The sequence below is a fragment of the Vicia villosa genome, linkage group LG2, assembly GCF_029867415.1.
Source record: "Vicia villosa cultivar HV-30 ecotype Madison, WI linkage group LG2, Vvil1.0, whole genome shotgun sequence".
In the NCBI taxonomy this organism is placed as follows: Eukaryota; Viridiplantae; Streptophyta; class Magnoliopsida; order Fabales; family Fabaceae; genus Vicia; species Vicia villosa.
This window is the reverse complement of record NC_081181.1, coordinates 97,962,031-97,976,708: the sequence shown is the minus strand read 5'-3', so window position 1 is coordinate 97,976,708 and position 14,678 is coordinate 97,962,031. Positions and strand designations below refer to the sequence as shown.

The 14,678-nt window shown below is 31.6% G+C and overlaps 2 protein-coding genes and 1 non-coding gene across 3 annotated transcripts; 1 reads left to right on the top strand and 2 right to left on the bottom strand.

The window, feature by feature from the left end:
* Positions 1-3,993: 3,993 nt before the first annotated feature.
* LOC131651677 (uncharacterized) lies at positions 3,994-7,453 on the top strand. Its single transcript, XM_058921349.1, has 5 exons — positions 3,994-4,419; positions 6,406-6,505; positions 6,582-6,717; positions 6,980-7,066; positions 7,154-7,453. The coding sequence occupies exons 1-5, from the start codon at positions 4,092-4,094 to the stop codon at positions 7,289-7,291; spliced, it is 789 nt and encodes a 262-aa protein (XP_058777332.1). The 5' UTR covers positions 3,994-4,091; the 3' UTR covers positions 7,292-7,453.
* Positions 7,454-7,884: 431 nt separating this feature from the next.
* Positions 7,885-7,956, bottom strand: TRNAG-UCC (transfer RNA glycine (anticodon UCC)). The gene has a single exon. It is a non-coding gene; the product is annotated as a tRNA-Gly (tRNA).
* Positions 7,957-8,148: 192 nt separating this feature from the next.
* LOC131651678 (transmembrane emp24 domain-containing protein p24delta7-like) lies at positions 8,149-9,514 on the bottom strand. Its single transcript, XM_058921350.1, has 3 exons — positions 8,983-9,514; positions 8,615-8,691; positions 8,149-8,530 (listed from the first exon to the last, which is right to left on the bottom strand). The coding sequence occupies exons 1-3, from the start codon at positions 9,433-9,435 to the stop codon at positions 8,386-8,388; spliced, it is 675 nt and encodes a 224-aa protein (XP_058777333.1). The 5' UTR covers positions 9,436-9,514; the 3' UTR covers positions 8,149-8,385.
* Positions 9,515-14,678: the final 5,164 nt, after the last annotated feature.

Sequence of the window (14,678 nt, the reverse complement as noted above, 5' to 3'; positions counted from 1 at the left end):
ACACTCAATTGTTTCCTTACTCCTCGGTTGGCTGCCCCTGCCTCTGCCTTGTCCCCGACCTCCTCGAAAAGTAGCTCTTCCTCGCCCTCTTCCACCATAGCTTTCTTCATGAGTTACCTTCAAAGCATGTTCCTCTTCTCCACTTACTTTGAATTTTTGCTCATGAACAAGCAGAGAACTTTGCAAGGCATCCACAGATAGTTCATCTATGTCCTTGGCTTCCTCAATGGAACAAACAATATAGTTCCATTTCTCAGTGAGGGTTCTCAAAATCTTCTCAACGATCTTGACATCATCCACATCTTCTCCATAATTCCTCATGTCGTTTGCAACCGTCATTACTCGACCAAAATAATCAGTGATCGATTCACCTTGCTTCATTGCTAAGACCTCAAAGTCCCGCCGTAGACGATTGAGCTGAGCTCTCTTCACTCGAGCATTGCCTCGACACTTCAACTTCATGGAGTCCCAGAGCTTTTTAGATGTCTCCTTCTGCGTGACCGTCTTCAGAATTGACTTGTCAAGCGACTGAAACAAGTAATTCTTAGCCTTCAAATCCTTCAGCTTCATCTCCTCCAGGTTCTTTATTTGCTCTGCCGTCATTCCATCTCTACTCTTCGGCTCTGTGTAGCCTGATTCAACAGCAACCCAATACTCCTTGGATCGAAGGAGATTCTCCATGACCATGCTCCAATGATCGTAGTCGCCGTCGAACTTCGGAATGGAGGCTGCTGCAAAATTTGCTTCTGAACCCATCTCTTAGGTCACTGCTCTTGATACCAGAATGTTAGATGTAACAGGAACAGAATAGAAGCAAATAGAAGTTCTGGAAATGACTGTTTATTCCTTGTGAAATGCTGTAAAATAAATAGAGAATGAAAAACGAATGTGCTGTAACAAACTACAGCCCACTTCTAGCTAGAAATAAGGAAACAAACTTGACTAAATCAATTAACAAACTATCCTAAAAACTAGGACTCTTATTTGACTAAATACTTAACAAGGTCAACGTGTTTAACTTATTATGATTCTAAATATATGTTTACTAAATCAAGTCCAAGATGATCACGAAGTTTGGACGATGCCAAAACAAGTTGCGTTGCGGAAGTGAACATATATCAAGACAAGGCACGCCTCTTCGTTGGTGAGCTACCATCAAAATTCTTGAACAAGAATCTAACCACTTCTCACCAAATTCCTCTTTATTTTTCAATTTAAAACCATATTTCCTTCAAATCACTAATATTTAAATTTTTCCTTAAATAAAATTTTGGTGACACCTTAAAAGTTTATTTTAATTTTGAAATCCCAACGTGTAATTAAAAGGGAATTAGAATAAGAATGACTGGTAATGTTAATATTTGTATTTTTATACAATTTTTTTTTTCATTATCACGAGTTTGCTTCTAATGATCTAATTTCCTTTCAACCTCATTTTATTTATTTATGAAACATGTTTGAACTTTATATTTTATTAAGAGATATGATATTTTGACTCAATTTTAATAATAAATGGATGGCCAGTAGAATTTATTTACATATTTCATATCATTCAGTATTCACTGCATAATTAATAAATAATTTTAAATTGATTAATTTTTGTTCATAATAGTGACTAAAATTTTAAATTATTATTTATTTATAATAATGACTTAAGAAAGTATTTTATTGATTAAAATTAGCAAAATATTTATTTAATATGATATAAATTTTATTTAAATATATATGAAAATTTAAAATGAATTTTTTAATTATAAAAAAATAATGATAATATAAACTCAATTTTTTTAAAAGTCATAAAAAAAAACTAGTGAAATGGAGAAAGAATAAAAAATTTAATATTTAAAAATAAGAATTTTTTTATCTCAAATAAAGATAATTGTTAATTAAAATAAAATAAGTATTTTGTTAATAGTGACTCGTGAGTAGGGGTGGGAATAGGCCAAGCCGGCCTATAACGCCTATGGCCTAGCCTATATAAGGCCAGACTTATTTAATAAAAAGGACAGACTTAGGTTTTTTTAAAAGCATATTTAATAAAATAGACCAGACTTAGGCTATTAAAAAAAGCCTATGAAATCTTATAGGCCAACCTATATTTTCATGTATACTAAAAATAGGCTAAATAGATCGGCCTATATTTGCATGTATATTAGAACAAAGGCTAAATAGGTCGGCCTATATATGCATATATAAGACGACTTATAAGGTTTCTTAAATAATATGGATTAATTAAAAACCATAATAAAAAATAAGCTTTTAAATAGGCTTTCAGAGCAGGCCAAACTTTTAAAAAGGCCAAGCCAGACCAAAAAAAAGAGCCTATTATAGGCCACAGGCCAGACTTAGGCTTTTCAAGTTTATCATAGGCCAGATCCAGGCCTTATAAAGCCTAGCCTAGCCTATTTCCACCCCTACTCGTGAGAAAAAGAGAGAATCTAGCATATAAAATAAGAATTTTGTGCCTCAAATAAATATAATTATTAAATAAAATAAAATTGATATTTTGTTGATAATGACCCGTAAAAAAAAGAAAATTTTGACATTTAAAAAAAATTGTGTCTCAAATAAAGATAATTGTTAATTGTTAATTGAAATAAGTTGAGAAAGGATCAAATAGGAACTTGACACTTGGTAGCATTTGATTGAAGTAAGGTGAATTAATAGGGAGATTGAATTTTTATTATTTTAATTTTCAAATGTAAAAGAATTTAAGTGAAGGGTAAGGGTTTCAAAACTAAATTGGCCCAATATAAAACCGCAAAACCGAACTGGAATCGCAAAAAACCGCATTTAGTTCGGATATGTTTGGGTCATTTTTAACAAAACCGTGCGGTTCGGTTCGATTTGCAGTTTGTAATTTGCAAACCGAACCAAACTGCATTACGTTACAACCAACATTCACTTAGCCCACATCGAACCCAAACTCAAACCTATTATGCCTAAACTTTATGGTTACGAATGATTTTTCTTTCCTCACACTAAAGGTTTTAATTTAAGTCTTCTCAAATCTCGCCTAGCGGTATCGCGTCTTTTTCTCATCTTCTTTTTCAAGTACATATCACCTCTTCTTCTCTAGTCTTTCATCTCTTAAGTTCTTTCTTTTTCATCTTATTATTATTATTCTACTATTCTCTCTTCCAATTACGTTGTTAATGCTTCTCTTATTCTCTAATCTCTCATCTCTATTGCTCTTTCTTTTTCATCTTCTCTAATCTTTCCCTCATCTTTTTTTCTATTTCATTATAATATTTTCGATATTGTTTTATGCTACTATTTTATGTTTTTTGTTCCACTTTTATTTAATCTTGTTTTTGTATATTAAATGGAAAGTTGTTGTCGAAATATGATGAGTTTTGTTGTTATTTGATAACGCATAAATGACTAAATACAACGTTATATTGTCATCTATATGTGTATGTATAACTCAATAATTTTAAAAAAAAAAAAACGAACCAACTGAACAAACCCAAACCACATTAGTTTGATTTGGTTTGGTTCGGTTTTATTTCTAAAAGTCAACCGAACCAAACCGAACCACACACTTTTTTCTCTTGCGGCCCGAATGATGTGATTTTCGCCTAGTACTGATGCTGACATTAGTGAAGCCTCAAGTCTCTTGACTTCTATCAAATGAGTGCTTGATCTTGGTTATAAAAATGTGGATTTCGAATTGGATTCTAAAAATGTTGTGGATAGTGTGATCACTCAAAAACCAAACAACTCAGATTTCGGTGCTATTTCTCGCGAATATTATCAATTATTGACTAAATCATTTAGAATTTTTCATGTTGAATTCGTTAACAGACAAGTTAAAGAAATTGTTTATACTTTGGCAAGAGCGGCTGTATTTCTTACTAGTCTTCACATTTTTAGCAATGTTTCAACATGAATTCAAAATATTATTTCCGTAAAATAAATAAAAGATTCACGTGGTCCCACTCCTCTAGAGAAAAAAAAATCGCTTAAAGAGATTCATAATTCATTTAATTTATTTGATTCACAAATCCAATTTTCATTTTCTTTTTTTCCAACTTTTCTTCTTCTGCTTCCGTTCCGTTTCACAGTTCACATCAACCAACTTCATCTCAATGGATTCTCTTCCTTCGGTATCTCCCTCCATGGTTCTACCTCCAACTAATCCCTTCCGTCGCCATATCCGCCGCCTTTCTTTCCTATCTACCCATCTTCCTCCGAGACTCTTCTCTACACCTCACGGCCGAACGAGGAGAAACAACAAGTTGTCGTGCAAAGTTGGCGGCGGAGGAGACGACGGTGGAAACGAGGAGGTAGAGAAGGCGCTTCATATGGACGGGAAAATTCCTGGAAGCTCCGACGAGTTCCTGAAACGCGTTTCCTCCCGCGCTTATGATATGCGCAGGAACCTCCATCAGTCTATTGATTCTAGCAGCTATGACGGTATCTTTCCTCTTTCGTTTCACTTTTTCTTGTGATTCTGAGAGATTAATTGGACTTGAATTTTATGTTTCTATTCAGAAGTTGAACTTTATTATTTAAATTGAACGACAAAAGTTAAATTTCGGTCTCTTTGGATTGAATTATTTAAGCTTATCTAATAAATCTTACAGAAACACTTAGGACTTTTTGGATAAACTTCTTATTTGCAAGCATAATTGTTTATCAAAATAAGCATAAGTTATTTTTATGAATAAGCTTACATAAGCTTTTGAATAAACTTGCATAAGCTATTTTCATGAATAGGCTTGCATAAGCTATTTAGGAGAACTTATAAAAAGATACTCAAAAAAGTTTAGAAAATATATCATAAGCTGTTTTGTTTAAGATGACCAACAGTGTCACAACTTAATTTAGTAGATAAACTTCAAAAAGCCAAACAAGCCCCTATTACATGCTTAGAATATGTTATATGTCCATAAGCTATTTTCATAAATTCAACAAGAAATCTTAGAAAAACAGTTTATGGCTCTGTTATGAAAATAAGTTATACTTTATTTATCTCTTGATTTAGAAATATATCATACATAAGCATTTATATTAAAAGCGCTTAGTTAAGTTGCTTATCTAAAGAAGACCTAAGTTGACCAAGCTTCTCCCCAAAACAACCTTGCTTTGCATGTCTATACTGTTTTTTCTTCTCTATATCCCTATGACATGCTTGCCAATCCAAGTTGATTGAGAACTATACAAGTTGACAACTCTAAAGGTCTGTTTGGGAGTTGGTTTTAGGAGTTGCTAATGTATTATATTGTTTTTTAAACTTTAAAAAAATATCAATTACACGTCAAAATATAGACACAACCTTCCAAAGTCTTCCCCACCAAAACCCTCCAAAAACCAACTCTCCAACAAACCCTACCTAATTTTGCAACTTAGGTTCCAAATCGTTTGTGTGTTAATTTGGTTCGGGCAGACAGTTGAATGAGTCTATAATATATTGATTTTTTTTCTAAGACTTATATAAATTGAAAGTGGTTTACTATTTTTTGAAAAATCCCAAAATGCAATAGATGAATGATAAGACTTGGTAGTGTACAAGACATTAACATCATCTTTGCAACACTCAATTCACATTTGCATCTGACATCCCAACGTGAACCCATCTATTGAGTGTCAACCCAATAGCTTTAAGCATAAACTAATTCATGAACTGAAAAACAAGAGCAATTCCATTGTTGCAAGTGTGTAGTGAACCGAACAGGTCAACGAGGGGAATGAACCCTACTCACATGAGCTAAAGACTAGCTCTACCGAGTTGAATCTAGCTCCAAAGTGGGGGAGCCTTGTCCCTCTATCCTCAACTCAATCTTTGGTAATTTTACACCTTGTCATTTGTCAATTTGTCCATTGATTTTGAATTTATTATGCTCTGTATATGGGCTGAGTTGAGAATCTATTATGTGATTTGTGCTGCTATGTTCGATTATGCTGTTCTGGTTTGTCTGGGTGGGTCAGTCTAGCATAGTCGAGTTAGCCGGGTCATGCCAAGTCTTAAGTCATGTATCCATCTTAGTTTAAGTTATTTCTTTCAGAAAATTTTAAGTTTGTTATTATGCTTTGCTTTATCACTAAATTTGAATATCAAATATTACTATGCAAATATTATCTGATCAAATATATGAAATATTTCAGAATATTTTTTAATCTATGTTAGAATATTTTAGTTTATCTCCTAGGACCATTTCTAATCTTAAGAGTATAAAATTAGTTTCTCTTTTACTTAAATATTATCATGATTTGTTTTCTAAATTTTCAATTTTTTAGTTGATTTATAAATATCAACAACTTGTTTACATCAATACATAAATATATAAATGATGCCCCGCCCGAGATTGACAGAGTGTTTTAGTTACTTGTAATAATTGAAGGTTGTCCTTTTGTCAGTTTATTTTTCTAACTTATTGTTTCTTGTTTTCCTTTCATCAGTTTTAGACGACAACCCTTGGAGAGAAACTTCAAAGCCTGTGTATGTACTCACGCAAAAAGAAAACCAATTGTGCACGATGAAAACCCGGAGAAATATTAGGTGCGTTTCAATTCTATTTCTTTTCTCAAGTAACATTTGGAATTTTCAGTACTTGACTTTACTTTTTATGCAACAGCGAAGTTGAAAGAGAGCTTGGCTTATTGTTTTCTAAAGGAAGCAAATGGAGAGCCGCTATAGAAAATCAGTCAAAACAAGAAAGGGGTGGGACAAAATTTCCAATGCAAGTAGAAGATATTAGAGAGGGAGTGCTGGTATGAACTCTATTCAGACACTCGTACTCATTCAAAATTATGACTAAATTTTGGATATTTACTGTCATCCAAACATTTGTAATGTAATGTGAAATGCATCAGAATCAGAAAATTCAAATAACATTTATTGGTGTCTCTATTGTGTTTGAACATAATTGGTAAAATGAAACTATAAGTTTGTCTACCAATGGATTGTGATTTATGGTAATATTTGAGCCATTCACACAATTAAATCACTCACATTTTGACAATGCTGGTGCAGGTATTTGAAGATGAAAATGAGGCTGCAAAGTATTGTGACTTGCTGCAAGGAGGCTGCGAGGGTGTTGCTGAGATAGACGCCTCATCGGTACAAATAACCGAACAATTATCATTTCTCTCTGATCTCTATTGTTTGAAAATTTTAAACAGTAATATTTTCATGGTATCTTTGCAGATATTTGATCTTTGCAAGAAAATGAGGGCTCTTGCAGTTCTATTCCGCAGAGGGAGGACTCCTCCTGTTCCCGAAAACCTCAAGCTCAATCTGCGAGCTCGAAAACGGTCACTTGAAGACCAAGATGATTTGATATGAAATTCAACTCCCTTGTGATGGGAAAGAAGTGACTGTATGGTAAATAATTGTAGCACCCGAAACAGCCAAAAGGAACAAAAATGTGTATAACAAATTCATTCATCAGTATATAAAAAGAATATAGCATGTATATTGTTACTAAAATCTCTGAAAATTTGAAGCGCCTTAAAGCTAGGTTGAAGTAGCATTTTAGTTGGAATATCTTGAGCCATGATCAACACAATTGGACAGGTTTTTTTAGCAAAACAAAATTCATTCTGAGCAATAAGTGAAAGATCTCAACTCGAGTCTTGCCTCATCTTCCTCTTTCTTGTGTCTTACGTTTCGTTTCAGAAGTTATGATTCAAAAGTGAGGGTAAAGGTATTGGTCGAAGAGGGTAAAAAGTAAGAAAGAAGTGCAGTTTGCTTTGCTTGAGAACACAAACCTAGTGATGGTAAAGTTAACCAACCCAGAACTTCCTTAAATCAATAACATTCATATTTCAAATACCCATCAACTGCAACCCCAATTCATATATTTTTTTATTCAAAGATCGTACATTCAAAATGAGTCAAATAGTGCATTTTTTTCTTCAAAAATGTTAAAACAATGATGCGTTTGCCGGGAGTCGAACCCGGGTCTATTGCTTGGAAGGCAATTATCCTAACCGTTGGACTACAAACGCATTACATGTCACATTATTTATTGATTATTTTTCTAAAAAGTTAACGGTTTTCCTATCTACTCCTATAAGATACTAGTTTTCTAACGACATGCTGTGTTTTGATTTGGGATAAGAACCAGAAAGAGCATAATCACGATCACAGCACTAACAAATAACAGTTCAATTACAATTTACAATAGCATACGGGTTGTTATTTGTTGATTTCATTGTTTAAGATGTTTGATATTCAAAATTACATTATAACTTGATTAATCTTAGTTGAACTTGGGGACTAAATAATAGATAAATCCAATACAAATAGAATCAACAACATGAAAAAACTATTTCTCCATATGAGATATTCTCATACAAGCTATTTCATTATCTGCATCATGTAAATTCTCACAGCACATGAGAAAATAAAGGTGTATAATTAAGTAATAATACAAATTACAAGAGTTTATTTTTCTGAAAAAAAGTCTTCAAATGCCACAGTTGTAACCCTGCTACTGAGAAGCACACAAAAAATGACACAAATATCAACAAAAACATCCTATTATCGGTTATATAGTTGAGATCCAACATTTCTGTATTTCTGCAAAGAAAAAAAAAGTAAATTAAAAAAAAATTATATATTTATAAATTTAATTAAAAATCAACAAATAAAATTTATACATACCGTTCAAGAAGATAAGTCATCTCCTCCTTAATGGACAAGGCCATTTCATACATAATTTGTACTTCTTGTGCCATTCTCTATCACATGTTTACAAAAATCAAATCAATTATAATGTAATATTTTTATTTTTTCACTTTAATAAAAATTAAAAAACACATATGCGAATTTGGATTCTCTCATCAACACGACTTTTCTTTGCAATATCGAACCTAAAACATCAATAGTTAGTATTAAAACATGACTGAAACATGCGAGAAAAGACAAGAGAGGATCTAAATCCGATATAAATCAGCAACAGAGAGCTCAGTTAATAGCTGTGCAGAAATATTCAACCGCAGAGACAATAGTAAAATGATTGAGAAACTTACATCAACGTGACTTTTCTTTGCAATATTGAACCGATCTACGGCTTCCATTCCAACCCTAAACTCAAAATCAATAGAGAGTGTAACTTGAGGATCTTTAGTTGTATCCACAAAACATATTATATAGTCACCAGTTTGATAGGCCATGAATGCAAACTTCCCTGCTTGAATCCTCTCTGCAAGATGATACTTAGCCATACCTCCATGTGTAGAAACCTGAACAGTGATAGTATGGTTAGAGGGCAAAGGAAGAGCCTCATTGGGATTCACAATGGAGTAGTTTCCAACTACCATTGAATTCTTCTTTATTTCTTCAGAGAAACATCTTACGTTATTTCCTTTAGTTGATGGTAAATCAAATCTCATGGATTGAACTGAAGATGAAAAGAGTGCAATAGATATAAGAAGAAGAAAAAGTGAAAATGAATGTTTTGTGTTTGATACAAACATGTTCATGATTGGTAGTGAAATGAGAAGAAGAAAGTAGAGGAGTTAATCAAAACTCACACATACTTAGGTGGAAGGCGGTGATGAGTGTAATTAGAATTAATCTATATATTATCATGTGTTTGTCCCAAATTTGCTTGTTAATTATGTGATTGGTTTTCATTGGTTGTTGTTTTGAATATTTAAAGGGTATGCATGTTTTTGTAGCTTCTAAAGAACAAGTAAATGATTGGAGAAGGCTTAGACAATCAAAATAGATTTACATTATATTAAAATAAACCTCCAACCTCTATTATGAGTTATCACAATGGCTATCATGACAATGTTAAGTTCATCAATAAACAAAGTGAAGATGCCTAGATTCCACCTCTAATAGACAAGCTAAAATAACCTTTTGAGACTTTATTCCACCTCACACAAACAAGCCAAAATCCAAAATAACCTTTTGAGGCTTTATTAGAATTAGAGTTAAGATTCATCTTGGGATTTAGAAATTCAATTAATCCTAAATGATCTTAGGATGACAAGTAAAGTTGATCATGTAGAGTTGGGTTTCAGTAATTTTAGGAAGAAAGGCCGTTATGATTTTCTCTCTATCTCTTGCTATAAGTACTCTCATTCAACTTTTTTTTTTGCTGTCATTTGTTTATTTTTTCTCTAATCCAAAACAACTAAAGTTATCAAAGTCATGAGAGATAAAAGTCACTTAATCCATTTCCTATGTATAAGGAAAACAAGTCCTTACCACAAGGCTTCAATTTTTTGATGGCCCTCATAGTGTTAAAAAGTGTAATTGTACATTCAATATTAGATTCAATATTAGGATCTCTTATTCCACCCAATATTTTTCTAATGCACCATACAAAATTTCAAAAATGTCTCTGAAAATCGGAAATATATTTCCGGTGCGCACCCCCACACATATAATTCATTCGTTTTTGAGATTTACTCCATTTTAAAATAAAATTTATTCTGAAAATGCATTTCTGATATAAATCAGAAATAGATTTACAGATTCTAATAAACAATAACACTGAAATAGCAAGACAAAAGGACCCTTACGTAGAAGCCAGCGGAGCCAATACTTATCACTGTAAAGTGTGTATTCTTCAATATTTGCTTTAGTTTGTTTTAGGCCTTGAGTTGGACTTTAACTAGTTGGTCCAATATGAGTTTGTATATATTACATTTGTTTTGTAATTGTGAGTAGCGTGAATCATTTTTGTAACCGTTTTCAATTGAGTAAAAATTAGTTAAAATAATATTTGATGAAATTAGTTAAAATAATATGAGTTTGTATATATTATATGAAGAACAATATTTTATTGTTGAGTACACACCTCCAATTTTGTTGTGAAATTGATAAAATAATTAAAATTATTTCAAAAGAATTATTCAGAGTTCAATCACACCAAAAAATTTGATGTGTGAGACCAAGAAAATTGTTTACTCAATTTGATCAAATCGATCTACGTCTAGGGGAGAGAGCATCTATTCAATTCACTATACTTCAAAAGTTATTACAAGATATTACAATATGAGTTGCAAGAAAATAGTCTTTGGAGTTCCCAAGAACAACACTATTTTCTACCCAAGTATTTTCCAATATATCCAACTCTCAATATAAGAATCGTACAAATCAAAAGTGTTTAAAGTGTTTACCAATACCTTTGATAAACCCAAAGAGGATGTAAAATCTATAGAATATAATTTTATAGAATTTTACCATTTGATTCTTGCTAGGATTTCTAATTTATACAACTTGTTTATAACAAATGAGAGAAAAACCATATTTATAACTAATAAAATAATAATGGACCCAATATATGACCACCATTAACAAATGAGTCATCGGACAAGCCTGAAAATCGGTCATTACTAAAATATGTATTTTTTCCTTCTCTTTGTCTACGTGAGATTTTAAGACATACTTCAACAATATCCGCCATGAGTTGAAACCACGATAATATCAATTTATCTATCAACCATGTTGTTGCTCTCTACTATGTGGAAATAATTTTCAACAATCTTGACCAATACCAAGTCTTCCTTGAACCTTGACCTCGCCACTTGCATCCAATTCCTTCCAATCTCCTTTTTCTTCTTAGGTAATCTAACAAGCCCACAATCATGATTCTTTAACCGTCTTTGACTCCACCTAATTTTAAATGTCTATACACACCTTTGTTGAATTAGTATTGCTTGCATTTTTTATTTTCCATAACACAAAATCGTTGTCTCTTGAAAATTTCTTGATCTCCCATTTACATATGGTGCTCACTTGTAAACTTAACCCCTTTTCTCTATGGTGAGTGTAACTCAGTGGGAGAACTGACCTTTAAAATGTCGCGGTTAAGCAAGAGTCGCCATCGACTTTTATTTTGTCCAATTTCAGGAAAGGTAAAAAGAACAGAAAAATACCTTTTTTAGAAGAAACGGGTTCGGGGGGTAAGTTATGAAAATGGAAGGTGTAAGCACCCTTTTCATCCACAGTTCTCTGTGGGCTCTTAGTTTGCTTAGCTCGTTTTGTTTTGTTTGAAAAGCTTTAAAAAAAACATAGTGTGTGCGAGTGTGTTAGGTTCGGGTATGTTATCTTGTATTAGGTTAACGAGCGGTTTGTTTTTATCTTGCCATACAATCCTAATTACTAGCAGTTAATATATTTACAGAAAATAAATTGCGGGAAAGTAAAGGTTCATACGCTATTACAGGGCTTCGGGATGGGGGATTACAATTTGCCAAATGGGGATGGAACTAAAGAATTATTACAAACCCAAATGAAAATTAAAGTGGAAAATAAGAGAATAATATATACGGAATGTTAAGTATAAAATTGCAAATGTCCACGAGAGTCTCAAGTATAGAACCTCACAATCAAAACAAAATGTTAGTGGTAAAACACAAAATAATATATGACAAAATGGTAAAAATATGAACAAATATAAAATATAGATCAAAATTACCAAAAGAAATCATATTAAATTCTAAAAAAGGAAGTGAGCCAATTAAAATAGTTTTTTTTTTTTATTTTTGATAAAGAAAATAAAATCTAATTCTAAAGTCTAAATCTAATATATTTTTGGAGTTTTCAATATGATAAATAAAATATAAATTACATGTTTTTGCATTTTTATTATTTTTAGTTGTTAATCTAATAGATGACCTAAATTAAAATAAAGCTAAGTTAATCAACTATACGTAATTTAGATAACGAACTAACAAAGCTAAATTATTAACTAACTAATTCAAACTAATTAAAATAACAATATTAAATTAAATAGTTTAATCAAAATAAAGGACAAGATAAATAGGTTGGATGGTGCAAATAGTAAATTGTTGATTTAGATGAATAGATGGGGCTAAGGTTTATTTTAAAATTCAAACTATGCCTAAGGAAATTAATTAATAATAGTAAAAATCAAAAAATTAATAAAAGAAAGGAAAAAAAAATTAATAAAACGAGACAAGGGGCTTTGGCTAATATGCATAAGAATTTTCCTTATGCACCATGCATAAGCCTACCTAAGCCATTGGATCATGTTTTTAATCCAGTATTGAGTGGTGAGTATTGAGTATTGAGTAATAACAATTGATGTCTAGAATTTGATCCAATGATCCAATGATCCATAATAATCTATGCACGGTGCATAGATTTTTATCTATGCACAGTAACTGCACCCGAGACAAGGGGTTTCCACTTTCCACCTCCACATTATGTTTTCTACAACAACATAAATAGCCCCTTTGACTTTTTCAAAATCGACCTCATCCACTAACACCAAGACAAGTGGCATGAATTAAAGAGAAATAAATAAATATTGAACAACATATTAAAATCAAATTAAAATCAATAGAAAGAAGATCTCTCATCTCTCTCCTTTTGTCTCACACTTTTAGGCTTTGTTTGGCTATAAAGAGAAGATAAGAAGAGAGAAATAGGTGAGAGAGAGTATGACAAGAGGGAAAGATGAAAGAAATAGAAGAGATTTTAGGTATTGTTTGATTTAAGAGAAAGAGAAGAGAAATAGAAGAGAGAGAAGTGTTGATATTTGTACGAATACAAAAATACCCTTATAATTTTAGCTTAAATAAAATAATTTATTAGATTACATATTACTTGATTTAACTAACTAAATTAATTTTATTAATCCATTCAAAAAAATCCGCGTGATTAGTAATTCAAATAGTTTAAGGTAACATTTTTAATTACTAATTAAATTAACATATTCATATTTCTGATTTAATTTTAATTAACAAGTTCGTTTATATTATAATATAAAAAAATGGTTTAACAAGGTCAAAAATGGAAGCACACTTTTTTCACCTCATTTCTTCTCAAATTGAAGAGAATGGCAAACGGTGTGGGTCCCACACAAATTCAGACTCTCTCTTCCATTTCTTTTCGGTTCCAAACAGGAGAAGTAGTATCTCTCTCCCCTATTTCTCTCTCATGCATTTCTCTTTACAAACTTCTCTTATTCCAAACCCACTGTTACGGTCTTTTTGTTTGAGGAGAAATAAAGGCAAGAGAGATCGAAGAAAGAAGTATAGAAGAAATGCCTTATTTCTTCAATTTGGCACAACAGAGAGATAGAGTAGAAAGAGTAGAATAACGTGGGCCCCATGCTTTTTCTTTTCTTCTCATGCTTGCGAAGAAAGATGAGAGTTAAGCTTAATATAAAATTTTCCAAGTCTCTCCTTCTCTCTTCATATTTTCCAGTCATTCACAAAATAAATTAATATACAAAAGTGGTGGATCAATTATAATTTAATTTCAACTTCTTTTTTGTATTTATAAAAACACAAATTATTTTTCAATAATATTATTTAGTTAATTATTATTTACTTATTTTTTAATTAAATTAAAATAAAATATATATTCAACTTTTTAAAAATATTAAATTTGAGTATAATAAAATTATATGCTTTTAGCATAAGGATATTTTTATCTTTTTAAAAATTCAACACACTTCTTTCTCTTCTATTTCTCTTATCTTTCTTTTACACCAAACAATACATTAAATCTTCTCTATTTCTCATATATTTCTCTCTTTTCACACTCTTTCTCATCTGTTTCTCTCTTCACACTTTCTTCTCACCACCAAACACACCCTTACAGTAACAACAACAACAATCTTTGATTTTTCTATCTTCTCAAATTTCAACATAAAAAAAAACAAACAAAATACATGAATCAAACATCGAAAATAAAAGTGCATACCCGAACAAGTATGAGAAGGGCGGCTGTACAG